Below are 17,014 nucleotides of genomic sequence, written 5' to 3' on the forward strand. Positions count from 1 at the left end.
TTAATGAATGTAATTTACTTTGTGTATCAAGTTTAAATTTGACAACACTGTAAATTCTTATTAATTCTAATAATTTGTATTCTTCAGAGTTTTTCATGCAGACAAGTGCATCTGAGAATAATGACGGTTTTGTTTCCTCCTTTCCAATCCTTATTCATTTCTACAGTCGTCATAGAGTAGAACCCTCCACTAATAGGAAGCAGACAAGAGTGATAGGGACACCTTAATCTATCATTTTAAATCTCAGAAATGTTGAGACTGTTTGTCATCGCAGAGCTACACTGCCCGATCTGACTAACTTATTAGCTAACTGTACCTGTGGTACAATGTCAGATAGAAGCATTGAGAGCTACACTGCCCGATCTGACTAACTTATTAGCTAACTGTACCTCTGGTACAATGTCAGATAGAAGCATTGAGGGCCACACTGCCCGATCTGACTAACTTATTAGCTAACTGTACCTCTGGTACAATGTCAGATAGAAGCATTGAGGGCCACACTGCCCGATCTGACTAACTTATTAGCTAACTGTACCTGTGGTACAATGTCAGATAGAAGCATCGAGAGCTACACTGCCCGATCTGACTAACTTATTAGCTAACTGTACCTGTGGTACAATGTCAGATAGAAGCATCGAGAGCTACACTGCCCGATCTGACTAACTTATTAGCTAACTGTACCTGTGGTACAATGTCAGATAGAAGCATTGAGAGCTACACTGCCCGATCTGACTAACTTATTAGCTAACTGTACCTGTGGTACAATGTCAGATAGAAGCATTGAGAGCTACACTGCCCGATCTGACTAACTTATTAGCTAACTGTACCTCTGGTACAATGTCAGATAGAAGCATTGAGGGCCACACTGCCCGATCTGACTAACTTATTAGCTAACTGTACCTCTGGTACAATGTCAGATAGAAGCATCGAGAGCTACACTGCCCGATCTGACTAACTTATTAGCTAACTGTACCTGTGGTACAATGTCAGATAGAAGCATTGAGAGCTACACTGCCCGATCTGACTAACTTATTAGCTAACTGTACCTCTGGTACAATGTCAGATAGAAGCATTGAGAGCTACACTGCCCGATCTGACTAACTTATTAGCTAACTGTACCTCTGGTACAATGTCAGATAGAAGCATTGAGGGCTACACTGCCCGATCTGACTAACTTATTAGCTAACTGTACCTCTGGTACAATGTCAGATAGAAGCATTGAGGGCTACACTGCCCGATCTGACTAACTTATTAGCTAACTGTACCTGTGGTACAATGTCAGATAGAAGCATTGAGAGCTACACTGCCCGATCTGACTAACTTATTAGCTAACTGTACCTCTGGTACAATGTCAGATAGAAGCATTGAGGGCTACACTGCCCGATCTGACTAACTTATTAGCTAACTGTACCTCTGGTACAATGTCAGATAGAAGCATTGAGGGCTACACTGCCCGATCTGACTAACTTATTAGCTAACTGTACCTCTGGTACAATGTCAGATAGAAGCATTGAGAGCTACACTGCCCGATCTGACTAACTTATTAGCTAACTGTACCTCTGGTACAATGTCAGATAGAAGCATTGAGAGCTACACTGCCCGATCTGACTAACTTATTAGCTAACTGTACCTCTGGTACAATGTCAGATAGAAGCATTGAGGGCTACACTGCCCGATCTGACTAACTTATTAGCTAACTGTACCTCTGGTACAATGTCAGATAGAAGCATTGAGGGCTGGCGTCCTTATTTTGTCCTAATTTTCAAAGGAATACTTCTAACGTGTCCTAATAGAGCATGACGTTTGCTGCAGGATTTCTTTAGATGTCCATTATCAGCTTAAGGAAGTAACCTGTTCCTTCTTAGTTTTCTGAGAATTCTCATCATGAACGGTTGTTAAATTTCATTCATTTTTCTGGATCTGTTACTCACATATTCTCTTCTCCTTTAAACTGTTAGCTGGTTATTTATATTAGTTTTTAAAATCAATGTTTCCTTTCTTTGTTTGTTTGGGGTTTTGTTGTTGTTTTTGAGACTGTCTTGCTCTTTTGCCCAGGCTGGAGTACAGTATTGTGAACACAGCTCCCTGCAGCCTCAACCTCCTGGGCTCAAGTGACCCTCCCACCTCAGCCCCCTAAGTAGCTGGGACTACAAGTACACACCTCCATGCCTGGCTAATTTTTGTATTTTTTGTGGAGATGGGGTTTCAGTATGTTCGCCCAGGCTGGTCTAGAACTCCTGAGCTCAAGAAATCTGCTTGTATTGGCCTCCCAAAATGCTGGGATTACAGGTGTGAGCCACCTCTCCTGGCCTAGTTTTTTTGTTGTTGTTGTTTGAGACGGAGTTTCGCTCTTATGGCCCAGGCTGGAGTGCAATGGCGCGTCTCAGCTCACTACATCGTCACCTCCTGGATTCAAGCGATTCTCCTGCCTCAGCCTCCCAAGTAGCCAGGATTACAGACACCCACCACCATGCTCAGCTAATTTTGTATTTTTAGTAGAGAGAGGGTTTCACCATGTTGGTCAGGCTGTTCTCGAACTCCTGACCTCAAGTGATCCACCCTCTTTTGGCCTCCCAAAGTGCTGGGATTAAAGGCATGGGCCACTGGCTATTTAATCAATGTTGAATCAACTTTGCATTTCTGAGACAAATGAAGCTGGGATAAGCAAAATCATTATCATTTTCATACCTCCCTGGATTTGCTTTGCTAATGTGTTGTTTAGGATTTCTGCAGCTATGATCCTCAGCGAGACTGACCTGTTGTTTCCCTTTCTGACACTGTCCTTGTGAAGTCTCTGTTTCTCTTCCCCTGTTCTCTACTCTCTTTGAAAAACTGGAATTACTTGTTATTGAAGCATTTTGTAGAGATTAGCCAGTGAAACCACCTAGGCCGGGTATTTTCTTTGAGGAATGACTTTCATATACTGATTCCAGGTTTTTCTTGCTTCTTTGCTTATTCTTACTGATTTAATGGTTATAGAAATGTTTTGCTTTTCTGTTTCTTCTTTTGTCTGCTTTGTAATTTATATTTTTCTAGGAATTTGGCCATTTCCCCTAAGTTTCCAAATTTACAGACGTAAGGTTGTTTATAATATTCTCTAGGTATCTTTTTACTTTCTTCACATCCATATTGATTCATCTCTAGTATCTTGATTATTTACATTTCTCTCTGTTGCTGTATCAATATTGCCAAAGTTTCGTCAATCGTGTTAATGTTTTCAAACGAAGACCTTTTGGCTTTGTTGATTCTGTAGGTTGTAGCTTTGTTTACTATTTCATTTCTTTCTTCTCTACTCTTATTTCCTTCCATCACCTTTCTTTGGATTTATTCTGTTATTCTTTTTCCAGTTTCTTATGCTGGATGTTCAGCTTGTTTTTAATCCTTCTTTTCTAATAAAAGTATGAAAGATTATTTCTCTTTACATGAATTTTTATTTGCAGCCTCCCCAACTTTTGTTTTTCAATATTTTCATTATTATTCTAATTCCATTATGATTTCATCTTTGAACCATAGATTATTTTAAAATGTTTTTTAAGTTTCTGAACGTTTGAAAAGAATGCATATTCTCAAGTAATTAAGTTCAAGTTTCCATATTTGTTTATTGCTTCGAATTGTGTTGTTCAGACTCGTACTCCTCCTGAGTTTGGTTTGGTTTTTCTTTTTTCAATCTTCCTAACCTATTAATTACTGTCATGTGTTAACATCTTCCATGTGACCGTAGGACTCAACTTCTCCTTACAAAGAACTTCACCTCTCTGACTATTTTGCCTCCATATGTTGAGCCTATGTCACTCGCTGCAATCAAATTTAGACCTGTGACATGTTCCTCATGAGCTGAACCTTTTATCATTAGGCAAGTTCTCTCTAGTTTCCACTAAAGCTTTTTGCTTTAGGGTCTTTTTGTTGCCTTAAAGTCTATTTTGTTCAGTATTAATATAGCTACATAGTATTTATCACATACATTTTTCTATTTTTGTTCTTACATCCTTGTGTTTGGTGTGTGTCTCTTGGAAATGTCAAGGAGCTGGACTTTTAACCGCAGTGTCGTGATCACTAGCCCACGAGAGCTAGTCCTTGCTGTCTTTTGTGGTACTATGTAGTCGCCTTTCTTTCCTTTCTGGTTTTTCTCCTTTCTTTGCTTCTTTTGAGTGAATAGGTCCTCCATTCCATCTTCCCCTCTATTTATTGAAAATTACCCTGGCAGTTTTAACAAACACGTTTATGTTAAGTTTCATCTTTTAAACGGTGATATGTTACACAGTGGGAAGTTGTGTATCCATTTCAACATTTTGTTTCCAAAGGATATGTTATGACACAGGGAAAGGTTCATGTAGAAAAGTATGGAGATATATATGGTTATGACAGGTGCATGCATACACACAGCTGGTGCTCATTATTCCCAGCAGCTAAGTTCTATCAAGTCAGAAGCGCTGAATGAGTGAGCGTAGAACCATTGCTCCCAGGGGATGCAAGGTTAGGTTCCTGTGAGTGTCTCATCACAGTGTTTTTGCCAGCTGATCAATATGTAACTTGTTTGATGTGTGTTTATGCCTGAAGACCTTGTTTAATATAAACTGTTGATTACCGTTGATCTCATGGCCAACAGTGCTGTCACTCAGGACTGAACGCTGACGTTACACGCGTTTTCTCTGTGGAGCACAGGGCAGCCTTTGCTGTGTCGGAGCACTAGGCGGCACCTCAGCGCCATGCTGGGGGCCTTTCTCAACAGTGAAATTATCAGCAAAAAGCACGAAAATGCAAAAGACACGATACCCAGTAGGCCAAGTGTGAGAGTGTGACACAGGACAGAGCATCGCTTTGCCTCAGCGGGAGACGCTCCCTGACGCTGCATGACTTCAGTACTGTTGCCTCCCATGCATGTGTACAGATGCCCACCAAAGTCACACAAGTTTTGGGGGCTACAAATAAAGTGTAGAGTAGGCAAATCTGCAAATACAGGACCCAGGAATAATGAGGAGTGTGTGTGTGTGTTTCGTGTGTGTGTGTGTGTTAAATTACATTTTAAAATGTATTTTTAAAAGGACTAAAAGGGTACACACCAAATCTTTGGTATTTCTGGATGGTTTGGGGGTTTTGACATTTCCCAGATTGTAAGGATCATAAACTGACTTCATGTCCTAAGAAATGATTGACAAAAAGACTCAGAACGTGGTCCTGTGTGTCTTTTCTAGCCCTGCTTCAGTGACAAGACCAGCAATCTAGAGGCTTACGTGAAATGGTTCAACAGACTGTGCTACCTGGTGGCAACTGAGATCTGCATGGTGAGTGGACAGCCAGGGTGGGCACGAACTGGCATAGCCCAAGGTGGCTGCAGTCAGAGGAGCCCACCAGGGAGGGAACCGGAAGGACACCTTGAGTCCCGTTCGTTTCCAAGTCCAGGGCCAGGCTGGCCATGCCTCCGGGACTCCAGGTAACACCAGCTTTCCTGCTGTGACATTTCCCTCCAAGGAGAACCCAAGACAGATCCACCAGCCAGACACAGAGGGTGTTGGAGAGAGTTTGCTGAAGGAGTGAGGGGCAGTCACTCCCAGCCCCGGTGGCTCTGCTCCCTCCATCTGTGCCTGCCTGCCTTGGGCAGCCTGGCCTGCCACTGCTCAGGACCTAGAGGTGGACGTGATCCAACCTTTAAGCATTGGGAGACGCACATAAAAGCCCATGGTTCTAGCTGCTTCTGGAAAACATCAAGACTCAGCAGCGTGGAGCCAGACGTGTTTGTCACTGAGTTGCAGTCCCACCTGGCCACACCCACCCATCCTCCTTGCAGCAGAGGGACCCTCCTCTGAGCCCACTCTCTCACCTTAAGATGAAGCCCAGGGGGCCACTGGTCCCAGGGCCAGGCTGGAGGCAGCGCCGGGGCCAGGCTAGGCTCTCTGCAGCAGGTGCTGAGACCCAGCGTGGGGCACATGTTCATGAGGGGTCCACACTTGCAAAGAAGAGTAGGGGGAGGCAGCCCCATGCGACGTGGTGACAGACACAATGGTTGGCCTCTATCCCTCCACCTGGCTCAGCCCCCATCACAGGGTGGGCTGCCCTTCAACGGACAGGTCCGGCCTTGGGTGAGCAGCTCTCTGTGGCCAGGGCAGCCCTGGAAAGGGAGTTTGATGACACATCTCAGAGCACAACAGCCCACTTTTTGGTGGCAGTAAAGACTCCTGCTGCATGCTTGGTGGTCCTGTGTGGAAAGAATGCAACGCAGGCCCCACGGGCCTAGCCCACTTCCCACCCTCACACCGCTGGCTGCAGGCGAGAGGGCCAAGCCTGGGCAAAGCCTGGCCTGAGCCTGCCAGGGAGCCAGCTGCGGTCCAGGATGGCCGGGGAAGCACACGGTGTGGTTCTGCGCATTGGAGGGGTCTGAAGTCCCGAGCACCTGCCCACAAACCAGGCAGGGTTCACCAGTCACGCAGTTGTGAGATGGAGAGAGTGGAGGGGCTGCTGGAGGGACAGGTCTCAGGGCCAGCTTGTACCACAGTGAGGGGAGAAAGCCCAGGGCTGGTGGCAGGGGGGGGCTCTAATTTGGGGAAGGAGTGGTATGGGAGCTGGGCCTAGAGGGACGAGGGTGCTGGAGGGGAAGCCATGGAGCCTCTCCTGAAGGTGCCTCTCAGCAGCCCCAGGGCAACAACGGGTGCCTGTGCCCCCACCGAGCCCACCTAGCCCTCTGTGGCATTGGATTCTGCTGGCTCAGCCCATGAAGCTCTCTGAGACCCTGTTTACCCTGGGCCTCAAGTGCCTCAACTGTGCAGCGGGTTTAGAGAGGGCGAAGAGGGCTGGGTGAGGGAGCAGGCCCGGTCAGAGTCAGGGCAGGGTGGAGGCGTGTCACCGCTGAGGCTCTGCTGCCCTGTCCCCAGCCAGCCAAGAAGAAGCAGAGGGCGCAGGTGATTGAGTTCTTCATCGACGTGGCCCGCGAGTGCTTCAACATCGGCAACTTCAACTCCCTCATGGCCATCATCTGTGAGTGCACCAGCCCGGGCCTGGAGCCCCCAGAGCAAGCACCCCCGAGAGATCAGAGTGGGTGCAGTCAGGCAGGCAGAGTGCCAGCCGGGGCCCGTCTCTGAGCAGCATGGTGAGGGGGGTGGGGTGGGCTAGGCTGTCTGAAGGCCTGGGCAGCCCCATGTCCCCGCCTCAGAGGTCCTGAGGAACCATGCCTTCTGAGGCAAGCCCAGCCCCCTCAGGATGTTTGATGAGGGCTTGGTGATCTGTCCCCAGCCCCAGAGAGAACAAGGGCCCAGAGCAGGTGCCGGATACAGGATGGGACCAGCATGGTGAGAGCAGCCCCACCTGGCCATGATGTCCACCAGCACCCCCTTACCCACCCACTGTGTGATAGCCTGAGCCCTGCGGCCCCCAGCCCTGGTCAGGGTGCAGTCCAAGGGGCTTCAGCTACGTAGAGGCCTCCCTGTCTCAGGAGCAGCCCTCTCCAACCCTCTCTCCCTCTTCCAGCCGGCATGAACATGAGCCCTGTCTCCAGGCTGAAGAAGACCTGGGCCAAAGTGAAGACAGCCAAGTTTTTCATCCTCGAGGTAATTGAGGCTGCTGGGCCGCCAGGTGCCTCCGGCCACCCTCTGGACAGAGCTGCCCAAATGCCTCCCTGTCTCCCTCCAGCACCAGATGGACCCCACGGGGAACTTCTGCAACTACAGGACAGCCCTGCGAGGGGCAGCCCACCGCTTCCTGACTGCCCACAGCAGCCGGGAGAAGGTAGGTCGGAGGCCACCTCGGCCCAGGTGGGCTGGAGCAGGGAGCCTGGGTGCTGGCTCGGAGTGCACCTGCTCCAGCTCCTGCCCCTCTGGAGCATCAGTAATAGACAGCCAGGTCTCCTCGTTTGCGTGCCTCCAACGTCGGGAACCTACCACCTCCCAAAACCGGAGGGAAGCCAGCCTCAGACAGCTCTAACTGACAGGAAGTGCTTCTTGAGGGCCTGAAGCCGAGCTGCCTGGGGTCATCCTTTCCTGGGGGACCACGCAAGTGAGACCACTTCATCTTCTGCTCACCAGTTCTTCAGAGCCCCCATCCCCCCTTCTCTCTTCTCCTCAGTCAGCGGCCCCAGACCTGCCCTGCCACACTACAGTTTCCAGGCTCCTCCCCACTTCGGGCCTTTTGGTCCATAAACAGCTCCATTTGTCGAAATTCCTTCTGTTTCAGATAAAACTGTGGTTCCAGGTACATCGGATCTTCCACCTCCGTGATTATACACACAATGCTTTTATTTGTGTGGCCTCAGATCACATTTACATTTTTGGCAATCAACCAAGCTTTTCCTCACCCAAACTGCCTGTTCACAGCTTGTATTCTTTTTTGTTTTTGTTTTTGTTTTTTTTTTGAGATGGAGTCTCATTCTGTCGCCCAGGCTGGAGTACAGTGGTACAATCTTGGCTCACTGCAACCTCCACCTCGCGGGTTCAAACGATTTTTCTGCCTCAGCCTCCCAAATAGCTGGGATTACAGGTGCACGCCACCACACCTGGCTGTTTTGTATTTTTAATAAAGACAGGGTTTCACCATGTTGGCCAGGCTGGTCTCGAACTCCTGACCTCAAGTGATCCACCCGCCTCAATCTCCCAAAGTGCTGGGATTACAGGCATGAGCCACTGCGCCCAGCCACAGCCCGTATTCTTATACACCTGCATTTGTGGGGCCTTTGCTGACCTGATCAATTTTATTTCTCCTCCAAATTCTACCCATGGCCTCTGGTACAGAGAATCATGTGTAGGTCCTGGGATTGCAATGATCCTCCGGCTTGAAACCTGTTACCATCCTGATGATTACAGTTGTTCATCTCTATAGAGAGGAAACTCCAAGACTTGTACCTTTTAAGGCCTGTTCCACACAGGAACATTAGCGGAATCAGGTCCCTGCTGTGGTTCGTTGATGTCTGTCTCCAGCTTGAGGGATAATAGAACACATTGCTGTTCTTAAAATTAAGGTCCCCTGGAATTACACTGGATGGACGCCAGTGGGCAGGCTTGGGAGGCAAGCTGAGGTGTGCACGCCTGTGCTGCCTGCCAGGCCTTCTTGGCCCTCTGCCCAAGGGGTAGATGCCAGCCACACAGATGGCTCTGTCCTGTCCAGCTGGCCTTTCCTGTTCAGGCTGTGAGCGTGTCAGTGACTCTGGGTCCCAGGCAGGGGTCTGCTGCAGAGGAAAGCAGCACCCAGGGATGCAAGACCTCAAATCCCAGGGCAGGTGGGTGGCCCGCCAGAGGCCGGAAAGCCAGACAGCAGGGGCAGGAACCTCATCATGTCCTGAGCACCTGCCTCATTCCAGCCACTTGACCTCCATACCCCAGCTTAATTCTGACTCTATGGAGGCATCGGCATTGCCAATTCCCAGATCAGCAGACTGAGTCTCGGGCAGGAGACCTTACTAGTCCAGTCACACTGCGGGTAGGTGGCAGAGCCAGGGGTCAGACTCCAGCCTGTCTGGCTCTGAATCTCGGGGTCTGCCCACCACCAGGCTGACTCCTGTTCCCAGGCATGGGTGTATGTGGCGGTTGCAGGGCACTGGCTACAGCCCGAGGTTGGCTGCAGGGCCGGTCAGGTGTATAGGAGCGTGGTGCCAAGCTGGGCTGGGAGCCGTCAGCCATGGCATGGGCACTCTGCACTGTTTCCTTCATTCCTGCTGGATGGGCGCTGTGGGGCAGGTAGACAGACTGGGATTTGGGTGCCTGTGCTCTGAGCCCCTTCCAGCTCTGGGTGCTGGGAGGCTGTGCGTGGGGTCTGGTGCTGTAGGCAGGCGGCTTACATAGCTGTGTGTTTACTAACTACATTCTCCTCTAACTTCCAGAGAGAGATGGGTCATGGGCTAGGCCCATAAAAACTGCTTTAAGGGTGGAGGTGGGTGGAGGGACAGAGGGAGGGAGGGAAGGAGGAAGGAGGAAGGGATGCTCAGAGTCGTGCTCACAGTTTCCTGGCACCCCAGCTAAGTTGATGGGGCTCGAAGATCTTGGTCATCATAGCACTTTATGCTTCCTTCGCGTCTGTGGGCGGCTCCTGTCTGCCCCTCTCCCAGTCTCTGTCACGGGGCGCACTTATCTGGGTGACCTCCAAGCTGACCTAGGCTCTAATTAAACTTCTTATGTTAGAAGCAAGGGCAATGAATTTGCAGATGCAAAGTAAGGGCTGTTTGGCTGCGGTGAGGGCAGGGAGACTAGGCCAGATGGGCAGCGGCACCTCCACGCTCAGCAGGGTGATGGGTGCCTCCTCCTTTCTTTGTGGTCCCCGTTGTTCTCCGTAGTGCACACGAATTTGCCTCATAACCCATGAAGCCCTGAGGCCCCAGCTAGCCCAGGAAGTCTCCCCTGCCCTCTGCACCCTGGGGTTGGGTCTGAGGTCCCTGGGGCAGTTATCTGCTGGCAAGGCTGCCCCCTTCCCTGGAGCCAGCTGTATAGAGCAGCCAGATGGGGCCGACCTGCACCCTCTTTCTTCCAGATTGTCATTCCCTTCTTCAGCCTGCTCATCAAGGACATCTACTTCCTGAACGAGGGCTGCGCCAACCGCCTTCCCAATGGACATGTCAACTTTGAGGTAGGACCTCCGTGAGGGCTGCCACTGACGCAGCCTGGCCAGGAAAAGTTCCCAGGGCAGGACCACTGGCCCCTGCAGACCCAGCCTAATGGGGGACCCTGGGGCAGAGTGAGCAGTTCACAGCTGACCTCCGCAAGATGATCAGGGTCCCCCCGCCCCGACAACTGCTGCAGTGGGGAGGCTGAGGCTCAGGTGCGTGTTCATCCGGGCTGCACCTCACAGCCAGCACAGGTGAAGCAGGGTCCATCTGAACCCTTGAGGGGCACCGGGCTGGAGAGAAAAACAGCTCTGTGGGCCCAAAGTGACAACTGTCAGGGCACTGTGACAGGGGCTGTGCCCCGGGGGTCAGGGCCAGCCCCAAGGCAGGGCCCTGAGTAGCAGGAGGAAGCTGTCAGGCCAAGGCTAGAGTGAGCAGAAAGAAAGAATTCTGTTCCCTCTACAGTCACTCACCACTGTCAGCTCAAGTGTCTCCTCTTCCAAGAAGCCCCCTTGGATCTCCCAGGCAGAGAAAGCCCACCTGTCAGCCCTCCCATAGCACAGCAGGGTGGGCAACCCTCCATCCATCCTCAGTCACTGTACCCGAGTCCCCGAGCTCCTGAGAAGCAAGACCAGGCTGACCCGCTCCATATCCTGACACCCAGCACACGTGTCTTGGAGTATCTGGTGAGCTAGGCAGGCGCTGAGTCCCATGGAGCATGCCGTGGGACCTCCAGTCTGCAGGAAGGAGGGGGCTCTTCTCCCACTGGAGAGCCAGCCCCCGCTAGTGCTGGTCTGAGCAGTGGGTGACTCAAGTGGGCGCGCGGCCCCACCCAGCCTCCAACTCCAGGGGCCAGTCACCAGTCACTCTGTCTGAGCCTCAGTCTCTCCCTGTGTAAAATGGGGCTTCAACTGTAGCCCACAGAGGGTCTAGGAGTGGAGGTGCAGCATGGTCCTCCAGGGGCTGTGAGTGTCCCCTGCAGGTGGGAACCACAGCACATGCCCAGACCGTTGGGCCTGGAGCTGCCCTCCTCACAGACACCCCAGCAGACCATCACATGCTGCCCACAGGGCTGGTTATGGGGTCCCAGACCGCCTCACCCCTCAGGTCAGCCCAGGCCGGAGGTGACGTAGACAAGATTGGGCTTAGGCAAGACACTGCAGGGACCCAGGGGCCTGGGATCTTCCTCAACAGGTGACACTGGCCCAGAGCAGGCATGGGAGCCCCTGCCTTTGCCCTTCCTGAATTGATCCTCAGAGCTGGGGCCAGGGTCAGGCAAGACTGCAAAGTGCTCCGTGGTCCCAGCTTTGGGGAGCAAGCAGGAGGGACTGCGCCTGGCTGCCAGGGCAGAGGTCCCTGGAGCAGTTATCTGCTGGCAAGGCTGCCCCCTTCCCTGGAGCCAGCTGTATAGAGCAGGGGCTCCCCACCGTTCACAACTGTGTGCTGCTGTTTATTTAAAGTCCTTCTTAAAGTTGGCACCATTTTTAAAAATTAAGTACATGTGTTTATATTTTACTTAAATAAAATCATACTTCAATGAATTACTTAAGTCTTACTTAAATATCCTTATTTAAATATATTTGCATAATTCTGTAAATCAACAAACATGTATCACTTGCCATACATGGAGGATAACAACAAAAATAAATAAAACCATGTCCACTCTTGCTCCACGCAGGCTGGAGGCCAGGACTGCTCTCACCCTCATTTGTTGCCCCCTGCTCCTCCTCAGACCCCTAAAGTCACTGGGGGTGGAGAGAGGCTCTGCCAGAACCAGCCCCTCCCCGTCGTGGTGACCTCCAGGCACTGGAGTGCCTCCATTCTGTGTCTCTGTGACCCTGGCAGAAATTCCTGGAGCTGGCCAAGCAGGTGGGGGAGTTCATCACCTGGAAGCAAGTGGAGTGTCCCTTCGAGCAAGATTCCAGCATCACCCACTACTTGTACACCGCCCCGATCTTCAGTGAGGATGGTAAGGTAGCCCTGCGACCCCCTGCCCATGGGACTCTTGGGTAGCCTCTGTCGCCATTCAGGACCCCTACTCTGAATAGGTTAGGGATTCACCCTGCCCACCTAGGCTGGCTCCAGGAGGGAACAAGGAGGGCCGCATCCCCCTGGCTGGCCCATTGCCACTCCAGGAGCACAGGATGGGCCTGAGGAGCTGCAAGCTGGGACCTCAAGGACCCCCGGAGCCAGGCCCCACCCTGGACACAGTTTGGACACCTTTGGAATTCTAAATCAGAACCACCTACCTGTCTGACCCCACTTTCCTCAGTAAAGTGAGGGTGATGATAAGAATCACCCTCCCAGAGCTTACACGGGCAGTGCCAAGCACAGCACTATGTAGGTGTGTTCATGTGTGCAGGTGTTATTACAGGCGCGAGGTGAGGCCTCTTTGCTCCAGAGTGACATTCATTTCTGTCTTCTCCAATAAATAAGCATTTCCACATGATCATTTGTCAGATGTAAGTTTGCCTGGAAGTGTGCTAAGTGGGCAAGTCCCGAGGCACCAATTTCAGGAAGCAGAAGTGGTAGAGAAGTAAGTGGCCTTCTGGGTTTGAGCTGGGGTGCAATGGCCCCGTGGCCAGCCACTCACCTGAGAGGGCCTGCTCAGCATGCAGGAGACCTGGCTCCTCCTCACAGCAACGTGTCACAGAGGGACCCGTACTTAGGCTCAGGGAGCTCTTCTGCTTTCTGCAAAAAAAAAAAAAAAAAAAGTGGGGGAGAAGGATCTTTTAATGATTTTGTTTTTGAATACTTTCAACTTTGCCATTTTATTGTTTCTATTTTGGAGCTGGGAACTTTTTGGAGGGGGTTTCACTCATATCGGTAGCCACTTCCCCTACTTCCACCAAGAGGCTCAGCAGCTGATGAATAGACCAGTCTGAGCTGCTTCTACCCCAGTGAGCTGTGAGATAAGCAGTCCTCATCGTCTCGAAGGCTCCCCTGCAGCATCTAGAAAGTGGGGGATGTGTGAACCTGCTCCCCAGAGCCACAGTGAGAATGCCTTGAGTTGCCCAGGCAAAGCCCACACAACTACATTCAATCCACACTAGTGTGTTAGTTTCCTATTGCTGCTGTCACAAATCACCACAAACTTGGTGGCTCAAAATAATAAAAATTTATCGTATATACTCCCAGAGATCAGAGGGCTGAAATTAGTTTCTCTGGACTAAAATCAAGATGTCAGCAGGCCTGGTTTCTTCTGGAGCCCCTGAGAGGAGAATCCATTTCCTGGCCTTTTTCAACTTCTAATGGCCACCTGTATTCCTTGGCTTGTGGCCCCCTCCTTCATCTTCAAAGTACATCATTCCACTCTCTGCTTCCGTCACACATCATCTTCTCTCCACCATAGTCAATCTGCCTTTGCCATCCTCTTATAAGGACACTTGTGACTGAATTTAGGGCCCACACATATAATCCAAGATATTCTCCCCATCTCCAGATTCTTAATTATTAGTCTGCAAGGTTCCTTCTGCCATAGAAGATAACATTCAAAGGTCCTGGGGATTAGAACCTGGATACCTCTGGGGGCCATTATTCAACCTACTACCCTAGTTATATGATGATTGTTGTCATTAGCCAGTGACCTCTTCATGGAACTTGGGCATTAAGATGAGCCAAAGACACATGAGGAGAGACAGAGAGTAGTTTCAGGGCAGACAGAGAAAAAAGAGGGGGGCGGCCAGGCGCGGTGGCTCACGCCTGTAATCCCAGCACTTTGGGAGGCCGAGGAGGGTGGATCACAAGGTCAAGAGATCGAGACCATCCTGGTCAACATGGTGAAACCCCGTCTCTACTAAAAATACAAAAACTTAGCTGGGCATGGTGGTGCGTGCCTGTAATCCCAGCTACTCAGGAGGCTGAGGCAGGAGAATTGCCTGCCAGGAGGTGGAGGTTGCAGTGAGCCGAGATCATGCCATTGCACTCCAGCCTGGGTAACAAGAGCGAAACTCCGTCTAAAAAAAAAAAAAAAAAAGGGGGACATTTTAATCACTCCTTTAGTCAACCATATGTCTTCAGAGACTGCTGTGTGCCAGGCAAGGCAGCAATCTGGAAGTTAACACAGACAAAACCATGGCCCTCCTGGAGCCCTATTAGAGAGAAGCATCTTCCGTTTTGACTGTCTCTTCCTTCTGTCCCTCCCACAATCCAAAAAAAGTGGAGGAAGGTAGGAGACCTAGGATGTATTGAACCCCAGCTGGGTCAGTTACGGCCCCTGGCAAAAACGTGGCCCTGACCTCAGCTCCAGGCTTCCCTGGCAGGGCCCACTGGCAATTAGCCTTGAATCTCATTGAAGCAAATGAAAATATAGAAAAAACAACAACAACAAAACCAGAAGCTGTAAGGAAGAGCCAATGGGAGTTGGAGTTTTAGAACTGAGAAATATAATGATTGAGTTGGAAAACTGAGTGAATGGACGTAACCGCAGAATAAAGTAGGCAGAGGAAAAAAATCCTTGAACTGAAAGATAAGACAATAGAAATTATACAATCTGAACAACAGGGAGAAAATAGACTGAAACATAGTTTCAGGGACCTGTGGGATTATAACCAAAGATCCCATACTCACGTCATCAGAGTCTGTGGAGGAGAAGGAAAAGAGGGCAGGACTGAAAAAGTACTCAGAGAAATAATGGCTAAAAGTTCCCAGAGTTGGAAGAAACATAAACCTACAGATTCAAATAGCTGGATGATCCCAAAAAGGAAAAACTAAAGAAACCCATACTAAGACCCATTGTAGTTAAACTTCTGAAAACTGAAGAAAAAGAAACAAATCTTGAGTCCAGGCTCAATGGCTCACACTGTAATCTCCACTTTGGGAGGCCGAGGCAGGTGGATTGGTTGAAGCCAGGAGTGTGAGACCAGCCTGACCAACATGGCAAAACCTCGTCTCTACTACAAATACAAAACTTAACCAGCTGTGGTGGCACATGTCTATAATCCCAACTACTTGGGTGGTTGAGGCACAAGAACCGATTTAACCTGGAAGGCAAAGGTTGCAGTGAGCCAAGATTATGCCACTGCACTCCAGCCCAGGTGACAGAGTGAGACTCTGTCTCAAAAATAATAATAATTTAAAAACAATTTTTTTTAAATATTGAAAACACTGAGAGAGAAATGACACTTTACCCATGGGGGAAAAACAGTTTGAATGATGTCAAATTTCTCATCAGAATCCATGAGGCCAGAAGACAGTGGCACATTTTTCAATTGCAAAAAAAAATAATAATAACTGTCAAGCCAGAATCCTATATACAGTGAAAACATCCTTCAGGAATTAATTATAGATAAATCAAAATAGAATTCTAAAAGCTGGTCAGGTAAACCACAGGAAGACAAGAAAAGCAAAACACAGAACAAAACACAGAACAAAAAGAAAACAAAAAAATAGAAAGATAGACTTAAGTCCTAAAATACAAATAATTACATTAAATGTAAATGGTCCAAATATACCAAGTAAAAGAAATTGACAAAGTCAATATTTTAAAATGATTCAACTATATGCTATCTATAAGAAACTCACTTCAAATATAATGATAGAGACATTTTGATAAGTAAAAAAGAGAAGAAAAGATAAAGCATGCTAATATTAATTAGAAGAAAGGAATAGCAGTATTAATTTCAGATATAGTACACTTTAGAAGAAAGGAAATTACTAGAAACAAAGAAGGACATTATATATTAATAATAGGTTCAGTCTCCAAGATATAGCAATCCTAGCTATGTATCCACCAAACAACACAGCTGAAAACTTCATTAAGCAAAGGCTGATCAAACTGAAAGGAGAAATAACAAACCCACAATTACCATTGAAGACGTCAACACCCTTCTCTCAACATTTGATAGAACAACTAGACAGAAAATCAGCAAAGACAAAGTTCGATAAATGCGGATTAGATCCTGTTTGATGAACTCAACAATATCACCAAACAACAGGATCTAATCAATATTTACTGAACATACAACGTTTACTAAACATACATACAAGTGCAGTAAAACACCATTTTTAAAAATTGCCCCCAGGGGCCAGGCACAGTGGCTTACACCTGTAATCTCAGCACTTTGGGAGGCCGAGGCAGGTGGATCACGAGGTCAGGAGATTGAAACCATCCTGGCTAACGCGGTGAAACCCCACCTCTACTAAAAATACAAAAAAATTAGCTGGATGTGGTGGCACGTGCCTGTTGTCCCAGCTATTTGGGAGGCTGAGGCAGGAGAATCACTTGGACCCAGGAAGCAGAGGTTGCAGTAAGCCAAGATCGCGCCACTGCACTCCAGCCTGGGTGACAGAGCGAGACTCCGTCTCAAACAAACAAACAACAACAACAAAAGATTGTTCCCAGAATATAAACCAAGATATACCATACCCTGAGCCATAAAACAAGCTGCCACAAGTTTAAAGTAATTGAAGTTCTTCAACCACAGTGAGATTAAATTTTATGTCAGTAGCATCGGAAAACAGAAAACTCTTCAAACATTTAGAGATCAAATGACACGC

The 17,014-nt window shown here is 49.0% G+C and overlaps 1 protein-coding gene across 3 annotated transcripts in view; it reads left to right on the forward strand.

Annotated features, from left to right (window-relative positions):
- Positions 1 to 17,014, forward strand: part of RASGEF1C (RasGEF domain family member 1C) — a 98,944-nt gene that overhangs the window by 77,616 nt on the left and 4,314 nt on the right. For 2 of the 3 annotated variants that reach the window (XM_064376614.1, XM_064376615.1), the window contains exons 7-12: positions 5,193 to 5,282; positions 6,867 to 6,969; positions 7,459 to 7,538; positions 7,621 to 7,716; positions 10,444 to 10,539; positions 12,362 to 12,485. In XM_064376614.1, coding sequence (XP_064232684.1) covers positions 5,193 to 5,282; positions 6,867 to 6,969; positions 7,459 to 7,538; positions 7,621 to 7,716; positions 10,444 to 10,539; positions 12,362 to 12,485 — 589 coding nt within the window. Of the gene's footprint in view, positions 1 to 5,192; positions 5,283 to 6,866; positions 6,970 to 7,458; positions 7,539 to 7,620; positions 7,717 to 10,443; positions 10,540 to 10,981; positions 11,638 to 12,361; positions 12,486 to 17,014 lie in introns of those variants that run through there. The other variant, XM_064376616.1, reaches the window with a different exon arrangement.

This window comes from Aotus nancymaae, unplaced genomic scaffold (assembly GCF_030222135.1).
Source record: "Aotus nancymaae isolate 86718 unplaced genomic scaffold, 86718_ANA_hifiasm-v0.15.2.pri h1tg000015l_1, whole genome shotgun sequence".
Taxonomy (NCBI): domain Eukaryota; kingdom Metazoa; phylum Chordata; class Mammalia; order Primates; family Aotidae; genus Aotus; species Aotus nancymaae.